The 19,731-nt window shown below is 46.0% G+C and overlaps 1 protein-coding gene across 1 annotated transcript in view; it reads left to right on the top strand.

Annotated features, from left to right (window-relative positions):
• Positions 1-19,731, top strand: part of LOC126424568 (serine/threonine-protein kinase par-1-like) — a 474,571-nt gene that overhangs the window by 347,605 nt on the left and 107,235 nt on the right. Inside the window, exons 2-3 of the mRNA XM_050087312.1 lie at positions 2,210-2,326; positions 16,032-16,095. Of these exons, the coding sequence (XP_049943269.1) occupies positions 2,210-2,326; positions 16,032-16,095 (181 nt within the window). The remainder of the gene's footprint in view (positions 1-2,209; positions 2,327-16,031; positions 16,096-19,731) is intronic.

Genomic DNA, 19,731 nt, shown 5'->3' with positions numbered 1-19,731 from the left:
CCTCACGCCCCACGTGTTGAGCAATTCGGCGGTACGTCCACCCGGCCTCCCGCATGCCCACTATACGCCCTCGCTCAAAGTCCGTCAACTGCACATACGGTTCACGTCCACGCTGTCGCAGCATGCTACCAGTGTTAAAGACTGCGATGGAGCTCCGTATGCCACGGCAAACTGGCTGACACTGACGGCGGCGGTGCACAAATGCTGCGCAGCTAGCGCCATTCGACGGCCAACACCGCGGTTCCTGGTGTGTCCGCTGTGCCGTGCGTGTGATCATTGCTTGTACAGCCCTCTCGCAGTGTCCGGAGCAAGTATGGTGGGTCTGACACACCGGTGTCAATGTGTTCTTTTTTTCATTTCCAGGAGTGTAGTACAAAGTGCGAATATCGATACACACCGCTGCTGCCTTTCACGGAGAGAGCGAACAACAGCTTCATCGCAATAACTGTAGGAAACCAAACACAGAATAGGAACCAAGGTTTAAACCAACGCATAACATTAGCACGACACGGCTCACTACCTTCAACAACAGAATGACGATGTCAAGATTTTTTTAAAAAAAATCAGTGCTTTGTACATCATTTTCACATGACGTGCTAGTAATTACAGTTTGAAAGAGTACAAGGTTTGAAAAGCATTCGTTCTAAAATTTCAGAAGTGCATCTGTCGTGCTACTCATTTCAGTATCATACTGCCAACACTCACTCATCTCTCGCAGCATCACAACGTACACAATGTAACATCGTTTCACTTACAAGGGAACCTCCCCATCGCACCCCCCTCAGATTTAGTTATAAGTTGGCAAAGTAGATAGGCCGTGAAGAACTGAACAAAGATCAATGGAGAAAACAGGAAAAAGTTGTGTGGAACTATGAAAAAAATAAGCAAAATATACGAACTGAGTAGTCCAGTGCGCGACATATGCAACATCAAGGATAATGTGAGCTCAGGAGCGCCGTCGTCCCGTGGTTAGCGTGAGCAGCTGCGGAATGAGAGGTCCTTGGTTCAAGTCTTCCCTCGAGTGAAAAGTTTAATTTTCTGTTTTCAGACAATTATTATCTGTCCGTCCGTCCGTCCGATGCGAGGTAATTGCGCCGTAGTATGGGGACGCTACACCTAAACGGAAAAATTTGAAAACGTTAAAAAACATATGTTTTGACAGAGCACAGGGAAAACTGTGCGACTGTGAAACTGTTACATTCATTTGTTGCAGTTTATGTGACAATCTCTTATGTTTTCATCACCTTTTTGGGAGTGATTATCACATCCACAAGAAAACATAAATCGGGCAAGGTAGAAGAATCTTTTTACCCATTCGCCAAGTGTGCAAGTTAGGTGGATCGACAACATATTCCTGTCATGTGACGCACATGCAGTCATCAGTGTCGTATATAATTTATCAGACGTGTTTTCCTGTGGAGGAAGCGGTTGACGTTGCGACCAAATGTTTTCGGTTCCCATTGGAGAGACACGTCCTGTCGACTACTAATCGCACGGTTTTGCGGTGCGGTCGCAAAACACAGACACTAAACTTATTACGGTGAACAGAGACGTCAGTCAACGAACGGATAGATCATAACTTTGCGAAAATAAAGAAAGTAAACTTTTCACTCGAGAGAAGACTTGAACCAAGGACCTCTCGTTTCGCAGCTGTTCACGCTAACCACGGGACCACGGCGCTCCTGAGCTCACGCCGTCCTTGATGTTGCCTATCTTGCGTATGGACTACTCAGTTTGTATATTTTGCTTAATTTTTTCGTAGTTCCACACAACTTCTTCCTGTTTTATCGATTGATCTGTGTTCAGTTTTTCATGGCCTATCCACTGTGCCAACTTATAACTAAATCTGAGGGGGGTGCGATGGGGAGGTTCCCTTGTGAGCTCAGGTCTGGAGAGTAACACTTCGAGTGTTATATCTACAAATATAGATTTTGTTTGTAGACTGTTCCTTGGGGGTGAGATGAAGGGCAGGGAAGCATGACCAAATGCCATCACTCTGGTTTTGATGATGGTGATGATGCTGCTGCTGATGATGATTTGTTTACATCGTGCTTGGAGATGTGATACTCTTTCTTCCATCATTTGTGGATTTACTGTATAGGTTAACGTGGAGTCTCCGTGTGCTGCTGGTACGTCCTCCAGAAGCGGCACGCCAGTTGCTCGCCAGAACTGCTGGGATCTGACGCGGGCGCCTGTCTGTCTGTTGCAGGTGGCCATCAAGATCATCGACAAGTCGCAGTTGGACGCGGCGAACCTGCGCAAGGTGTACCGCGAGGTGGACATCATGAAGACGCTCGACCACCCGCACATCATCAACCTCTACCAGGTAAGTTAGCAGGCCATCGCTCTTCCAGAACCACACTTCACTTGGAACATACACGTCCGATCAGTACTATTATCATCAATAATACCGCGCGAACTATTGCTTGCTGTGAAACTGTTTCCTTTTAGGTCTCTACACGTACAGTCATGTACAGCCAATTTCTAATACATTGAGAGATATAACTAGCCGCAACGAAGGTCCAGAATTAGACATTTTGTGCTACTGCATTATGTCAGCGAGAGAGAAAGAGAGGTCTTCCGAAGTAAGAGTGAGTTCAGGTGTGCCGCAGGGGAGTGTCATAGGACCGTTGCTACTCACAATATATATAAATGACCTTGTGGATAACATCGGAAGTTCAATGAGACTTTTTGCGGATGATGCAGTAGTATATCGAGAGATTGTAACAATGGAAAATTGTACTGAAATGCAGGAGGATCTGCAACAAATTGACGCATGGTGCAGGGAATGGCAATTGAATCTCAGTGTAGACAACTATAATGTGCTGCGAATACATAGAAAGAAAGATTCCTTATCATTTAGCTACAATATAGCAGGTCAGCAACTGGAAGCAGTTAATCCCATAAATTTTCTGGGAGTAGGCATTAGGAGTGATTTAAAATGGAATGACCATATAAAATTAATTGTCGGTAAAGCAGATGTCAGACTGAGATTCATTGGAAGTATCCTAAGGAAATGCAATCCGAAAACAAAGGAAGTAGGTTACAGTACACTTGTTCGCCCACTGCTTGAATACCGCTCAGCAGTGTGGGATCCGTGCCGGATAGGGTTGATAGAAGGGATATAGAAGATCCAACGGAGAGCAGCGCGCTTCGTTACAGGATCATTTAGTAATCGCGAAAGCGTTACGGGGATGTTAGATAAGCTCCAATGGAAGACTCTGCAGGAGAGACGCTCAGTAGCACGGTACGGGATTTTGTTGAAGTTTCGAGAAGATACCTTCACCGAGGAGTCAAGCAGTATATTGCTTCCTCCTACGTATATCTCGCGAAGAGACCAAGAGGATAAAATCAGAGAGATTAGAGCCCACACAGAGGCATATCGACAATCCTTCTTTCCACTGACAATACGAGACTGGAATAGAAGGGGGAACCGATAGAGGTACTCAAGGTCCCTCCGCCACACACCGTCAGGTTGCTTGCGGAGTATGGATGTACGAGGGCTGTCCAGAAAGTAATTTACGATCGGTCGCGAAATGGAAACGACTATGAAAATCCGATAAAGCTTTGCAAAGATGTGTTGGGCAGTGTCTCTAGTATGACTGTAGGTAGAATTATGTCGCTCTTTTCATTCCTGAGCTCTTAGTGAGCGCGCAAAGATGTTATAGAAAATAGTGTCTCCCGCCAAGTACGAGGGCCTGCTGAGAATTTTCCCCTGAAGCTATGCAACCAACATTACATAACTGTCGTGCGGTTTCTTCTTCAAGACAATTCTCAGCCTCATTCTGCAGGGGCAATGAAGATGTTCCTGCACCGTTTCAATTGGAAATGTTTGGTTACCCACAATACAGCCCGTAATTGTCTGCCACTGAGCTTCATCTCTGCTCAAACGAACCGCTGGCTATGAAGACAACATTTTGGCACAGACAACGAGCTTTAGGCCAGCGTAGAGAATTGGCGGAAAGCACTGGCGGCTGCCTTCTATGATGAGGGTATTGGAATGTTGGTACAACGCTACGACGAATGTCTGAGTCAGAACGGCGACTACGTAGAGAAGTAGCTGAAAGGTGTAGCTAACTGTTACAAATGAAACATTTCTGATTTTCACTGTGATTTTCATTTCGCGATCAATTGTAACTTACTTTCTGGACAGCCCTCGTAGATGTAGATGTACCGTGAATATCAGGAATCCGGTAAAACATCAAATCTCGTGAAATGGTCGTGCGGGAAAATCCCCACTTCATCGCTGCCCGCGACCGCTACGGACGCAGGTTCAAATCCTGCCTCGGGCATGGGTATGTGTGATGTCCTTAGGTTAGTTAGGTTTAAGTAGTTCTAAGTTCTAGAGGACTGATGACCTCAGATGTTAAGTCCCATAGAGCTCAGAGCCATTTTCATCGCTGCCTCGGAGATGCTGTGACCCATCGCTCGTCCGCCGACTATAACACCACGTTCAGACTCACTTAAATCTTGATAACCTGCCATTGTAGCAGCAGTAAACGATGTAACAACTGCGCCAGACGCTTGTTGTCTTATAAAGGCGTTGCCGACCGCAGCCGTATTCTGCCTGTTTACATATCACTGTATTTGAATAGGCACGCGTATACCAGTTTCTTTGGTACTTCAGTTTTTAATCTTTTTGCAGCTGGTTGCTTTAAAAAAACAACAAAAAAACAAAAAAACAGAAATGCAATTGCTGATGCTACAGATATTTTATATTTTCAGAATGAGATTTTCACTCTGCAGCGGAGTGTGCGCTGATATGAAACTTCCTGGCAGATTAGAACTGTGTGCACGACCGAGACTCGAACTCGGGACCTTTGCCTTTCGCGGGCAAGTGCTCTACCAACTGAGCTACCGAAGCACGACTCACGGCTGGTACTCACAGCTTTACTTCTGCCAGTACCTCGTCTCCTACCTTCCAAACTTTACAGAAGCTCTCCTGCGAACCTTGCAGAACTAGCACCCCTGAAAGAAAGGATATTGCGGAGACATGGCTTAGCCACAGCCTGGGGGATGTTTCCAGAATGAGATTTTCACTCTGCAGCGGAGTGTGCGCTGATATGAAACTTCCTGGCAGATTAAAACTGTGTGCCTGACCGAGACTCGAACTCGGGACCTTTGCCTTTCGCGGGCAAGTGCTCTACCAACTGAGCTACCGAAGCACGACTCACGGCCGGTACTCACAGCTTTACTTCTGCCAGTACCTCGTCTCCTACCTTCCAAACTTTACAGAAGCTCTGGTACCATGATACATACACACATCACTGTGTCGAACAGTCTTTCTGCAAATACATCACATACGAATAATATAGGCTTGAGATCAGGAGAGCGACGTGGGCGTGCAATTGGACTTCTGCTACCGGTCCAATGCCAGGGGTATGTGACGTTACTTAGCCGAAGTCTCACAGTAGAGTGTGTAGGTGCTCCATTTAGCTGCATCCAGTCGTGCTTACAGACACATAAAGCGTTATCTTTGTTGAACTGATGGTGCCTGTGCTCTGATCGTCCTCGTTGTTGCAGACATTTCAGAGCCTTTGTTGGTTCAGGATTGTTTCCAAGACCGCAAGTTTCTGTTCCAAAGTTGTTGTATTTTGTCTCGTCTATCAGCTCCGTTAGTTTGTGTACAACCTTTTGGTCCGCCCCGTATCTGGTCACTGAAGGCGTGGAACGAGTGGGACATACGATACGCTGAACGCGCCCAAGGGCCACTGAAACCAGCGGAGGGGACGCGAGGCAGCCTGGCAAGTGTGGTGTGTTGTGTCTGGTCGGGATAGCCTGGCCCCAGGGCTGCAGCGGCGTCCTCTTTGCCCGCTCGTCTCCGCTCCCCGGAAGGAAGGCAGTGTTTTCTTTCCATCTCGTCGATCGGATTTGGGAGTCCCTACCGCTGACTAAAGACAAGCGCTCCCGGGGTGATAAACCCTGCCGCTTAGGGAACAGGGCCCCGGGACGCGCTCCCTAGCACCGGTGTAGCCGCTTGTGGTTTAGATTATTGACGGACTCGGGGTTGCGAGCGGCATTTTGCAGTATTTCTGTGTATTCTGTGGCGGCTCCCTTTCTAAACAACACTAAAAACTGAATCTCAAGCGCTAAAAGTCAGTTAGGACAGAAGTTACTGTAGTTTCACTTATGTGAACCGCTGCTGTAAGAGTCCACAAGGAAGGACATGCTGTGATATGCAAATGATTAGCTTTTCAGAGCATTCACACAAGATTGGCGCCGGTGGCTACACCTACATCGTCCTGACATGAGGAAAGTTTCCAACCGATTTCTCATATACGAGGGGCGTTCAGAAAGAAAGCTCCGATCGGTCGCGAAATGGAAACGACTATGAAAATCCGATAAAGCTTTGCACAGATGTGTTGGGTAGTGTCTCTAGTATAACCCCAGTTAGCATCACGTCGCTCTTCTCATTTCTGAGCTCGCAGTGAGTGCGTAAAGATGTCTAGAAAATAGTGTCTGCCGCCAAGTACGAGGGCCTGGTGAGAAATTTCGCCTGAAGCTATACAGCTAACATTACATAACTGTCGTGCTGTTTCGTCTTCACGAGAATGCTCAGCCGCATTCTGCAGGGGCAATGAAGATGCTCCTGCATCGTTTTCAAATGGAAATGTTAGATTACCCACAATACAGTCCGCAATTGTCTCTCCCTGAGTTTCATCTCTGGTCACATGAACCGCTGTCTTTGAAGACAACATTTTGACACAGACAACGAGGTGTAGGCCAGCGTGGGGAATTGGCGGAAAGCACTGGCGGCTGCCTTCTATGATGAGGCTATTGAAAAGTTGGTACAACGCTGTGACAAAAGTCTAAGTCAGAACGGCGACTACGTAGAGAAGTAGCTGAAAGGTGTAGCTAATTGTTACAAGTAAAACATTTCTGATGTTCACTGTGGTTTCAATTTGGCAATCAATCGGAGCTTACTTTCTGAACAGGCCTCGTACAAACCAGTTGACCAGCGTTGCCTGGTGAAACGTTGTTGTGATGGCTCGTGTAAGGAGAAGAAATGCGTACCATCACGAATGCGACTTTGATAAAGGTCGCGATTGCGGTTTATGGTATCGCGACATTGCTGCTCGCGTTGGTCGAGATCCAATGACTGTTAGCAGAGTATGGAATCGGTCGGTTCAGGAGGGTAATACGGAACGCAGTGCTGCATCCCAACGGCCTCGTATCACTAGCAGTCGAGATGACAGCCATCTTATCCGCATGGCTGTAACGGATCGTGCAGCCATGTCTCGATCCCTGAGTCAACAGATGGGGACGTTTACAAGACAACAACCATCTGCACGAACAGTTCGACGACGTTTGCAGTTGCATGGACTAGCAGCTCGGAGACCATGGAAGCGGTTACCGTTGACGCTGCGTCACAGACAGAAGCGCCTGCGATGGTGTACTCAACGAGAAACCTGGGTGCACGAATGGCAGAACGTCATTTTTCGGATGAATCCAGGTTCTGTATACAGCATCGTGATGGTCGCATCCGTGTTTGGCGACATCGCGGTGAACGCACATGGAAGCGTGTATTCGTCATCGCCATTCTGGCGTATTACCCGGCATGATGGTATGGGGTTACACGTCTCGGTCACCTCTTGTTCGCATTGACGGCACTTTGAACAGTGGACGTTACATTCCAGATGTGTTACGACCCGTGGCTCTACCCTTCATTCGGTCCCTGCGAAACCTTAGATTTCAGCAGGATTATGCACGACCGCATGTTGTAGGTCCTGTACGGGCCTTTCTGCATACAGAAAATGTTCGACTGCTGCCCTGGCCAGCACATTCTCCAGATCTATCACCAATTGAAAACGTCTGGTGAATGGTGGCCGAGCAACTGGCTCGTCACAAGACGCCAGGCACTAATCTTGATGAACTGTAGTATCGTGTTGAAGCTGCATGGGCAGCTGTACCTGTACACACCATCCAAGATCTGTTCGACTCAATACCCAGGCGTATCAAGGCCGTTACTACGGCCAGAGATGGTTGTTCTGGATATTGATTTCTGAGGATCTATGTACCCAAATTGCGTGAAAATGTAATCACATGTCAGTTCTAGTATAATGTATTTGTCTAATGAATACCCGTTTATCATCTGCATTTCTTCTTGGTGTAACAATTTTAATGGCTAGTAGTTTAGGATGAATTCAAAATCTCATTTAATTCGAAATTCAGTTTAAACACCTCACTTGAATGAATAGAAGTGTTGTGCTAAAGGCTCTCCTCGTGGCGTTGAGGCCCGTGGTGTACTTTAGCTACGCAACATAAAGAAACACCAAACTCATGATTCGAAATTAAAACACGGAGAAGGAAGTCTGACACACACACACACACACACACACACACACACACACACACACACACACACAGACACACAGACACACACACACACACACACACACACGCGAAAGGTTCAAAGGTAAAGAGACATGATTTGCAAAAAGCACTCTACCATCAGTAAGTAGCGGTAGAACAAGGAATCGCGCTAATTAACTGAAATATTAATAAGCAGCGTCGCACTTGCTAACTGAAATAGGTACTCCGGTGTGATTTACCTTGATTATACCAGGTGGTTATAAAGTGAAGCTACTCTCAGAGGCCGACTGTGGGCTCAGTTTGTGCATGTAAGGGACTGGATGGAATTTTACTATGTTTGTAAGCGGATGTAGTGCGCTCTGTGTCGTATTTGGGTGACTTGCAGAATTTATCGAAGATAGATGTGTGCGTGTGTGCGTGTGCATGTGTGTGTGTGTGTGTGTGTGTGTGTGTGTGTGTCCCTTGTTGACGCTACTGTTTGCGGCGATGCGTCATCCACGTTCCGTTACGTAAAGGCGAACAGACAGGTGCCCTATGGGAGCAGCTACCACTGAGAGAGAGTTTTGCGTAACGTGAGCTTCATGCCTGATGTAAGGCATTTCTCTGGAGGGCGCCCGTGTGTCGGCAACTGAAAATTACGTGGCAGCGTTTCTTGTAACGGAGCGAACGTTGTGTATCTCCAAATAGTTGGGTGAATACGACGCAGCCTCGAGCAAAGAAACATCCTGTGTGGAACAGATTTTCCGTGTCGACTGTTTCTGAGAGTGAGAATGAAGGACCACGGTAGCTACATCCGGTGTTTTGAACGCACGTCTAGACCGATCGAGAGGGGACAAAATTTTCCAATAGATGAAGACAAGATCCATTTTAAATAGTACTTTAAAAAGGAATAATCTCTAAAGCTAACATTTTAAATTATTCATCTGCGCGCTCTTGGCGAAGCACTGTATTTTTTTATTAGTCAAACTAAACACGTTTGCCATGTTTCACAAAATTTAGTTATTTGTGTACGACCTAGGCTTCGGCGGTTGTAAGCGCATTCTCCGCTACACAACTCTTCTTGGAAATGTTTGGAAATTTGTGTGAAGGTCTTACGGGACCAAATTGCTGAGGTCATCGGTCCATAAGCTTGCACACTACTTAATCTAGCTTAAACTAACTTACGCTAAGGACGACACACACACTCCCCATACCCGAGGGAGGACTCGAACCCCTGACGGGAGGAGCCGCGCGGACAGTGACAAGATGCCTAAGACCGTGCGGCTTCTACTCTTCTTAATCTATAGATTGTCGACATCAAGTATAAAAGTTGTTTGTGTTGACTATTTTGACCCAGTTACATTTGTGCTCTACATTCTTACGACATTCATTACGATAACATCCATACATATTAAAAAATGAATGTATGTATGTTTTTGTGTATGTTCCACATTTGCTACTAAACCGCCGGCCGCGGTGGTCTAGCGGTTCTAGGCGCTCAGTCCGGAACCGCGGGGCTGCTACGGTCGCAGGTTCGAATCCTGCCTCGGGCATGGATGTGTGTGATGTCCTTACGTTAGTTAGGTTTAAGTAGTTCTAACTTCTAGGGGACTGATGACCACAGCAGTTCAGTCCCATAGTGCTCAGAGCCATGCTCTTGGAAAAACACTGTCTTTCGTGCGGTTCAAAAAAATCAAAAGTGGTGATTCTGACGTGAGAAACTACGAGCACGGGAAACCACCGAAAAAGTTCGAAGACAACGAATTGCAGGCCTTATTGGATGACGATGATAATCAAACTCAACCTAAACTCACGGAACAATTGAATGTGACGCAGAAAGCCGTTTCTCTTCGGTTGTAAGGTATGGGAAAGGTGCAGAAAGTGGGGAAAATGAGTTCCGCATGACCTGAATGAAAGACAGCAAGCAAATTGAAAGACCACTTGTGGTCGCTACCAACAGCAAATGATCGAATTAAATCGAGCGTTACGTGAAAAACGACCGGAATACGGAAAAAGGCAACACGAAGTCAAATCGCTCCATGATAACGTCCCATCACGCAAAGCAAAACGAGTCAGGGAAACTATCGAGGCGTTCCGTTGGGAAATACTAGTGCATGCGGTTTATTCGCCAGACTTGGCTCCGTCCGAATATCATATTTTTGCGTCACTATGCGGCGGCGCGGTTCCTTCCGTCCCTTTACGACGGACCTGCACCTATCCGTGAACACTGTCTCAGCATATCATCAGTAGGAAAACCGAGCGAAACGTACTGTACTTCGACGTGAACCAGGCTGCAATTGAAGTCACTAATCTACGTTTCGGGAGAAAGTTTTCACACGAAATGAAAGGTTGGAAATTTTGTCCTCAATTAATATATTCTGAAACTTAGGTGAACAAGTATCACTGCCAAGCTCGTGCTAGTCTTAACACATTCACTCACGTTAGCGAGATTACGGTGTTGCATTTCCCGAAAACGTAATAACTACAAACATACTGATTGTTTTTGATTGAGAATGCTCGCCAAATATTAAGTCACAGTTTTTAGCCACCGACCTGCCCAATACGCCACGCGGAATAATTGTCTTCCACTTAAATTCACAAAATTCACTTAAAAATTCCGAAATTTCTACACGCCCATCGGAATAATTATGCCGTCACTTTACCGCATTTTTGATGTATGAAACACTGCTAGATCCGGCAACTTATCGTTTCCATTGGAACTACTACTACACACGTCCGAACTGTTTCATGGCTAGACTCCCACTCTTTCTAGAATACTTCTTCTTTTTCAGCAGAGAAAGGCGCGCGAAGAATATTGTTTTACCATTGGTCAGTTAACTCAACAGCCAATAGGAAAACAACACTTCCCCGCGTCAGTCCGCGCTTTTCATCAATAACCAATCGCAAAATACTAAACCTAACGACTGCACTTTTTACCGACGTAATTATCTAATATGCTGAAGTTTTGCTTATGCATAAAGTTATTTACTATTGTTATTTATACCTGAATTAACTTTCCCTTTACCATAAACTTACTTTACAAATCTATTCTACAAAAATCCCCTTTGTCCATATCCATACTTCGAAATGTTCCCACACTAAATCCTACTACATAACTCGTTAAACAATTATCTTCATATTAACCTTAAACCACACTCACGCATCATTCATACTGCTAAAACACATTTATAACATTTTACATACACAAAAAGATATAACACCTTATGAAAACACTAGAACAGTTTACGAAAAACATTCTATTACTTTAGTGCACTCTAGTGGGCACAATCGAAACTAAAATCACAGTCCCCCTATCCAATACTGTCCTCTATCGGCTGATACATAAACTACGTGCGCGTCCAGTCTCGCGTCACCATCTGTCACTGTCCAGCTCTGATACACATCTCCCACTTAACCGCCTCCAAGGCAGGATCGGTATACGGCGCTACGCCTCAACTAGGACACGCTCTCGCTGAAAAACGATTCAGTACGTATGAAGATGAACGAAAATTGCTCGCTTACTGGTTCGCTTCGAAAGAAGAACTGTTTTTTTGGCCGGAGATGTGGGAGAAAGGTACAAATAGCAATGGCGATACTTTTTAATAAAATATTGTTTATCAGTTTCAGATAACAGACGTGTAATTATTGCAACCAAAGACCGCTTTCATAAACTCGCTCCCCCCCCCCCCCCCCGCCCCCCCATCCCACCCCCGGGAGACATATGCCGGACCCGAAAGATCGCTGTGTCACGTGGCGTGACGTACGCGCCACTTCCTGTCTTCATCATGGGCCTCGCTGTAAGATGCGTGAAATACCACCACATCATGCATCACGTTTTAATTTATTACTTCCTTTTTGTTTCCAGTGGGCCCGCAGCTCGATATAGACATTATCAGTTAAGTCCAAAAAGCTGCTTCTTTTTTTTGAGATGTTTGTTTAATCACGACAGGCCTGTTTCAGCACTATTGCCATCATCAGGCGATCTGAAAGTAATGGTTTTATTATATACTATTTTCTAGGGCAGACTGTAGCCAATTTGTCATATACAGGGTGAAAAGTATTTAAACCGACAAACTCTGGGAGGTTGTAGGGGACATCAAAATAAATATTTTTCCCTTCGAGGATTATTTAAACCGTTGGAGGCCGTATTACGCTCTTCAGTAGTTAGAGGGCGTATTACGCTCTGCCCGCATCTCGTGGTCGTGCGGTAGCGTTCTCGCTTCCCACGCCCGGGTTCCCGGGTTCGATTCCCGGCGGGGTCAGGGATTTTCTCTGCCTCGTGATGGCTGGGTGTTGTGTGATGTCCTTAGGTTAGTTAGGTTTAAGTAGTTCTAAGTTCTAGGGGACTGATGACCATAGATGTTAAGTCCCATAGTGCTCAGAGCCATTTGAACCATTTTTTTTATTACGCTCTTCAGTTGTAGGCAACTGCTGTCCACCAGTGTAGTAGCGCATTGTCTCTGTTTACTAATGGAGCGATACACCTGGAGTGAGTACACTGATATGGTTGATGCGTACTACGTAGCGCACCACAACGGACGAGCTACACAGCGGGTTTATCAACAACAATATCCTAATCGCCGTATCCCGCATCATACGACCTTTGCTGCTGTGTACCAACGTCTGCGTCAGACCAGGTCATTTAGCAGATTGCCGGCCGTGCGGTTCTAGGCGCTCCAGTCCGGAGCCGCGCTGCTGCTACGGTCGCAGGTTCGAATCCTGCCTCGGGCATGGGTGTGTGTGCTGTCCTTAGGTTAGTTAGGTTTAAGTAGTTCTAAGTTCTAGGGGACTGATGGCCACAGCAGTTGAGTCCCATAGTGCTCAGAGCCATTTGAGCGCCAGTTAGCAGATTACCTGGACAGGGATGCCGTCGCACGGTAAGAAAGCTGCAATTTGAGGAAGCTGTCTTGCAGCATGTGGAGCGGGATCCTTCAGTCAGCACTCGTGCAATGTTACGTCACATGGGACGAATCAGACGAATGTAAGAACAGTCCTTCGAGAGCAGTTGTTACGTCCATTTCACTTACAGCGTGTCCACAACCTGGAACCAGTTGATTATCCGCCCAGAGCACAATTTTCGCAGTGGTACCTGGAACAGTGTGAAATGCATCCTACATTTCCATCCTCTGTGTTGTTTACCGATGAAGCAACGTTCGGGCATGATGGAGTCTTCAACATGCACAATTCGCATGTTTGGAGTGAGGATAACCCACATGCCACAGTTACTAACGCTCATCAATTGCGGTTCTTCGTTAATGTGTGGGTCGATGTTGTTGGAGAATGTTTAATTGGGCCGTATCTGCTACCTAGTTGTTGTGTCTTGGTCATTAAAAAAAATGGAAAAGTGTTGGTTGGTTTAATTAATTTGCCGCCAGAGAAATCTTCCTCTTCCGGTTTAAATACTCCTCATAGGAAAAAATGACATTAGGGAAAAATATTTGTTTTTATGTCCTCTGCAACCTCCCAGAGTTTGTCGGTTTAAATACTTTTCACCCTGTATGAGATTGACAACCTTACATTTATGTAATTCTTAACTTACGTATAACATCGCTGGTTAGTCACTTACGCGTTTTTCTTACGTCTTTTAAAGTTATTTTATGACATTGGTTAAATGTCAAAACAAAAAATTGTCACACACAACAAATACAATTCAGGCTATAACTACCAACAAATATAGCTTATGAAAGCTACGTCATAAAATAACTTTAAAATACGTAAGAAAAACGGTTAAGTGACTAACTAGCGATGTTATAGGTAAGAGTTCCATAAATGCAAGGTTGTCAATCTCATATATGACAAGTGGGGTACCGTCTGCCCTAGAAAATAGTACATAATAAAACCATTACTTCAAGATCGCCTGATGATGGCAATAGTGCTGAAACAGGCCTGTCATGATTAAATAAACATCTCAAAAAAAGAAGCAGTTTTTTGGACTTAATACATAAATATTACTTCATTTCTACCGTCTCCATTCGCAACACATTTTCCAGACGCTATTCATATATGCCGCTGAATGTACGTGCACGAATATATCACTGTACGACACACGGTTCAAGAAATACGATGTCGTAAACACTGAAATTCGGTGGAAAAACTACCGCATTGCGCATAAACAGCGCTCTTGACAGCTTTCAAGCTGCGAAGCGCAAACAGTAGTGGACTAAAACAATAACTGCCTCTAGAGCTATGAAGAGGCGTTGCCACGAGACGTGGAGATTGTAGAGTGTGGCTGTACCTATACATTTGTACATCATGCATATTTCTTTGTTTCATAATTTGAAAGATGTGCCGACATATGCATGGAACACATTTTTTTCGATGCTACACTACAAACACTGCTCATGTTTTTGTTTTCGTTTGTAATAGAAAATCGGTAAAATGTATACGAGGGTAATGTCGAGTTTGTCAGGCAGTTTAGTATACTAACTGAAGCTAACCATACATTGGATTAGAGCTACGTACAGAGGAATGGATATTTGAGTGATTACCTAGTTATGAATGAAGGCACTCACATTCCACTCCTACGTACAAGTTTGCAACACTATCTAAAAGGGGTGAATAACTGAACTGAGTCTGATTCCCCAAGTCCTTTGTTTTCTGTGACAGAATAACAATCATACCACACTTTTTTTTATTACTTCTTCCTGAATTTTAAATACCTTTAGAAATTTCATAAGTCAACAAGCCTGCCTGTCTTCTCAACTGCTGCCTCTATGTTGTATATATGCACACTGAAGTGCCGAGTGAAAATTTGCACCAAGACCAGGATTCGATGATGATGATGATGATGATGTTTGGTTTGTGGGGCGCTCAACTGCGCGGTTATCAGCGCGCGTACAAATTCCCAACCTTTGCTCAGTCCAACCTCGCCACTTTCAGTAATGATGATTAAATGATGCGGACAACACTAACACCCAGTCATCTCGAGGCAGGTAAAAATCCCTGACCCCGCTGGGAATCGAACCTGGGACCCCGTGCTTGGGAAGCGAGATCGCGACCGCGAGACCACGAGCTGCGGACCCAGGATTCGAATCTGGGTCTCCCGCTTGCTAGGGAGATGCGCTAACCACTACGCCACCCTGGCACAGTTGATTTGCAGAACTGCACGAACTACCCTGGCTCGGCACCCTCGTCAATCCAGTCAGCCTAAGCAATGCAGTTTGAATTTAGGGAGAATACCAAGCGGGTTGAGGCGTGAATGGGATTTTGGATTGAGAGAGGGGGCGTACTAAGGTCATCCGTGCTGTTGAGCAAAGCAGTAGTGGTTTGCTAATCCGCCTAGTTAGCATGAGGCCCGGGTTCGAATCCCAGCGTTGAAACAAATTTCCATTCGTCGCTTGAATTTGCATATGTACATCATAGAGGTTCGAGAATTGAAAAGATCACTGGAACCATATGGTTTCGTTTGATGCTATCTCTCTGTTACGTAGCTCCATTCTTACAACTGCAGTCAGATTCCTGTACAAGTTGTAGATAACCCTCTGCTGCCTGTATTTTATCCTCACTACCTTCTGAATTTCAGGCTCTAGCATTACATATTATCTCCAGAGGTAGGTGGAACTTCTAAAGTTGGCTCTGGGTACTATAAGCATGTAGTGAAATGATCATTTGTAAACATTGTGGAACTCTGTGGACAGGTTAACACTTCCTACAGCTCATGTGGTACTTGTCTTATTACCCCTTACAACTCCACATATTTTTCGAGTGCTTTTGTTGAGTAATATTTTTGTTTCTTCCAGGTGATGGAGACGAAGAACATGATCTACATCGTATCGGAGTACGCCAGTCAGGGTGAGATATTTGGTGAGTATGTCAACCCCCAACCACTCCTGCCGTAAATGCGAAACCCTCACCTGCTGGTTCTAAGCCATTATTGTTAATGTCTACTATTCTTTTTTCAGTGTATTAATAAGACAGTGTTTCGGCTTTTTGTCATACTTCATTTTTATGCCGATCTTGGCAGTTCATTCCTTGCTGTTCATCTACTCTAGAGGCAAAACGTACAACATCAGTATGAGTGAATTCCATATCCACCTGTTCAGTTCCTTGTTTCACTTGTCAACACTGAATCACGTGGGGTACTCGGAGTTTTAATGATCACCTCGAAAAATTTGAAAGTATGAAACTTGTTGGTGGTGTTAGTTACCACCGCACCATGGCAAACCGGCCGTTGTGGCCGAGCGGTTCTAGGCGCTTCAGTCCGGAACCGCGCTGCTGCTACGGTCGCAGGTTCGAATCCTGCTTCGGGCATGGATGTGTGTGATGTTCTTAGTTTAGTTAGGTTTTAGTAGTTATAAGTCTAGGGGACTGATGACCTCACATGTTCATTAGAGCCATTTGAGCACCATGGCATTTGCAGAAAAACACTCAGCATCACTTAGCCAGATGATGGTTGGGTCTTCGCTTTTTTCGGTGCTGATGAATTCACGTATTTCCACAACCTGCTTCGCTCCACTGTTCCGTGGTCATATAGGTGATATTCCCAGCACTTCTCCGTGATAGACGGCGAAACAGAATGCGAAAAGGTGTGCCGCATAATTCAGTGTTGGAATTCGAATTTTCTATTTTGAGAGAGCTGAAGGGCGATCTGTTTAATTCTTCAAAACCATTCAACTGCCAGGATCGCATAAAATATTTTTTTTTATTTAAGAAAATTGGATTCAACAGACTATGCTGTTATCTTCAGATCTTAAAATCTTTTATTGTGAAACATTTTCCTTCCACGCTGACTTCAGCATAAGAGGTCAAGTGGATAAAAATAGCGACAGTCTGCTGTTTTGTACCGTATTTCTATAATGCAACAAGCGACTGCGAGCAATATGTATATGGACATAACATGTTGCACAAGGTGCTTTTCATGTTTGCAATGGCAAACCTTTTCTGATGTGCTATATTTATCCAGTTGACATCGTGTGCGTGAGGTCTGCGTAAAATGAACATATTTTTTACAACAAAAGATTTTAAGACCTGAACATGATAGTATATATAGTCTCTTTGAAACCTGTTGTCTTAAATAATAATATTTCATGCGATCATAATTATTGAATGGTTTTCAACAATGCTGGAAAAGTAGAACATTTTAGTGACTGGAGAGAAATCACAAAAAGGATCCGCGAGGTTTCGATTTTGGGTCCACTCCTATTGCTTATACACACACACAAAAAAAGTTTTGCATCACCCCCGTTCCAAGAACTCTTGAAGACAGACCTTGACTGTGGATATTGTATCACAGACACAGTCCGTTTGACTGTTCAGAGAAGCCGGCCGCTGTGGGCGAGCGGTTCTAGGCGCTTCAGTCCGGGACCGCGCTGCTGCTACGGTCGCACGTTCGAATCCTGCCTAGGGCATGGATGTGTGTGATGTCCTTAGGTTAGTTAGGTTTATATAGGGACTGATGACCTCAGATGTTAAGTCCTATAGTGCTCAGAGCCATTTGAACTGTTCAAAGATGCCACTAAACCCGCCCAAAGATGTAAACAACCATGCACGAGCCTATTAGTCGGAGGGGTCCGACAGCCGATGAGGTCCTCATTCCACCAGGAGGAACGCACACGGCTCGTGTTGTGTGTAGTTGAATCATGCATAGACGATCAATACCGCGGTTCGATCGCGTCCGCATTGTTACTTTGTGCCAGGAAGGGCTCTCACGAATGTAAGTGTCCAGCCGTCTCGAAGTGAACCAAAGCGATGTTCATCGGACATGGAGGAGACACAGAGAGACAGGAACTGTCGATGACTTGCCTCACGCATTCCGCCCAAGGGCTACTACTGCAGTGGATGACGGGTACCTACGGATTAATGGCTCGGAGGAACCCTGACAGCATCATGTTGAATAGTGCTTTTCGTGTAGCCTGAGGACGTCGTGTTACTACTCAAACTGTAGGCAAAAGGCTGCATGATGCGCAACTTTACTCCCGACGTCCATGCCGAGGTCCGTCTTTGCAACCACGACACCATGCAGCGCGGTATAGATGGTCCCAGCAACATGCCGAATGGACCGCCCAGGATTGGCATCAAGTTCTCTTCACCAATGAGTTTCACATACGCCTTCAACCAGACACTCGTCGGGGACGTGTTTGGAGGCAGCCCGGTCAGGCTGAATGCCTTAGACATACTGTCCAACAAGTTCAGCAAGATGAAGGTTCCCTGCTGGTTTGGGGTGGCATTTTGTGGGACCGACGTACGCCGGTGGTGGTCATGGAAGGCGCTGTAACGGCTGTACGATAAGTGAACGTCGTCCTCCGACCGATACTGCAACCATATCGGCAGCATATAGGCGAGGCATTCGTCTTCATGGATGACAATTCGCGCCCCCGTCGTACACATCTTGTGAATGACTTTCTTCAGCATAACGACATCGCTGGACTAGAGTGGCCAGCACGTTCTGCAGACATGAACCCGATCGAAGATGCCTCGGATAGATTGGGCTGTTTTTGGACGACGTGACCCACCAACCACTCTTAGGGATCTCGCCGTTGAAGAGTGGGACAATCTGAACCAACAGTGCCTTGACCCCCCTGCGGGTTCGGGGGATAGAATAGGCCCGCGGTATTCCTGCCTATCGTAAGAGGCGACTAAAAGGAGTCTCACATGTTTCGGCCTTATGTGATGGTCCCCTCTCGGGTTTGACCTCCATCTTTCTAAATTTATCCGAAGAGCGAGCCAATTGGGGAAGGGCGCCTTACATGGTGCACTTATCCGTCGTGCAATTAGACCTTTAGCTGTCTTTCTCGTCGTTGCAATGGTGTCCCGCTCGTTTTCGATCTCTTGGGCGATTACCACGCTGCACTCTGCAGTGTTTCTTTTAACTGCGACGACGACCTTGGCCATTTTTGCACCTAAGATCCAGCACGGTAGCCAGTCCGTTGTGGTGGGGCCGCCATGTACCCTCTTGGTTGTAGCCCCCTGACAACACAGGGATCGCTCTACTGATGCCTGCGCCGTTAACTCCCCACGTATGCCAAGGAGTAGATGCCCATCGCCCTGGGGCATCGGGACTCCCGGCAATGGGCATCCTGCCAGGTGGCCTTTGCTGTGGCTGGGTGGCGCCCGTGGGGAGGGCCCTTGGTCGGAGTAGGTGGCATCAGGGCGGATGACCCGCAATGAAGCGTGGTACATCATCTCTCGCTGGCGGCCAGCCGTCAGCAGTCTCTAAGCGTTCCAAAGCTCACTTTAAGGCTAATGTGTATGACCCCAAATCGTTCCCCTCCCTGGCCACACCGTGGGAGGAACGAAAGGCTGTGAATGAGAGCAAAAGATACTCGCCCCGGTATCTCGTCTGTACCACAGCTGACGGGGACTCGTTTGTGTCTGTGAAGCCTCAGTTCTTTGTCGAACATTTAGAGGACAAGTTCGGGGAGGTGGAGGGCTTGTCCAAGATGCGGTCTGGATCGGTGTTGATAAAAACGGCATCCTCTGCCCAGTCACGGAGGTTGCTCA

The sequence above is a fragment of the Schistocerca serialis genome, chromosome 10 (assembly GCF_023864345.2).
Source record: "Schistocerca serialis cubense isolate TAMUIC-IGC-003099 chromosome 10, iqSchSeri2.2, whole genome shotgun sequence".
In the NCBI taxonomy this organism is placed as follows: domain Eukaryota; kingdom Metazoa; phylum Arthropoda; class Insecta; order Orthoptera; family Acrididae; genus Schistocerca; species Schistocerca serialis.
The sequence above is the reverse complement of the archived record's forward strand: the minus strand, read 5'-3'. Positions and strand labels throughout refer to the sequence as shown.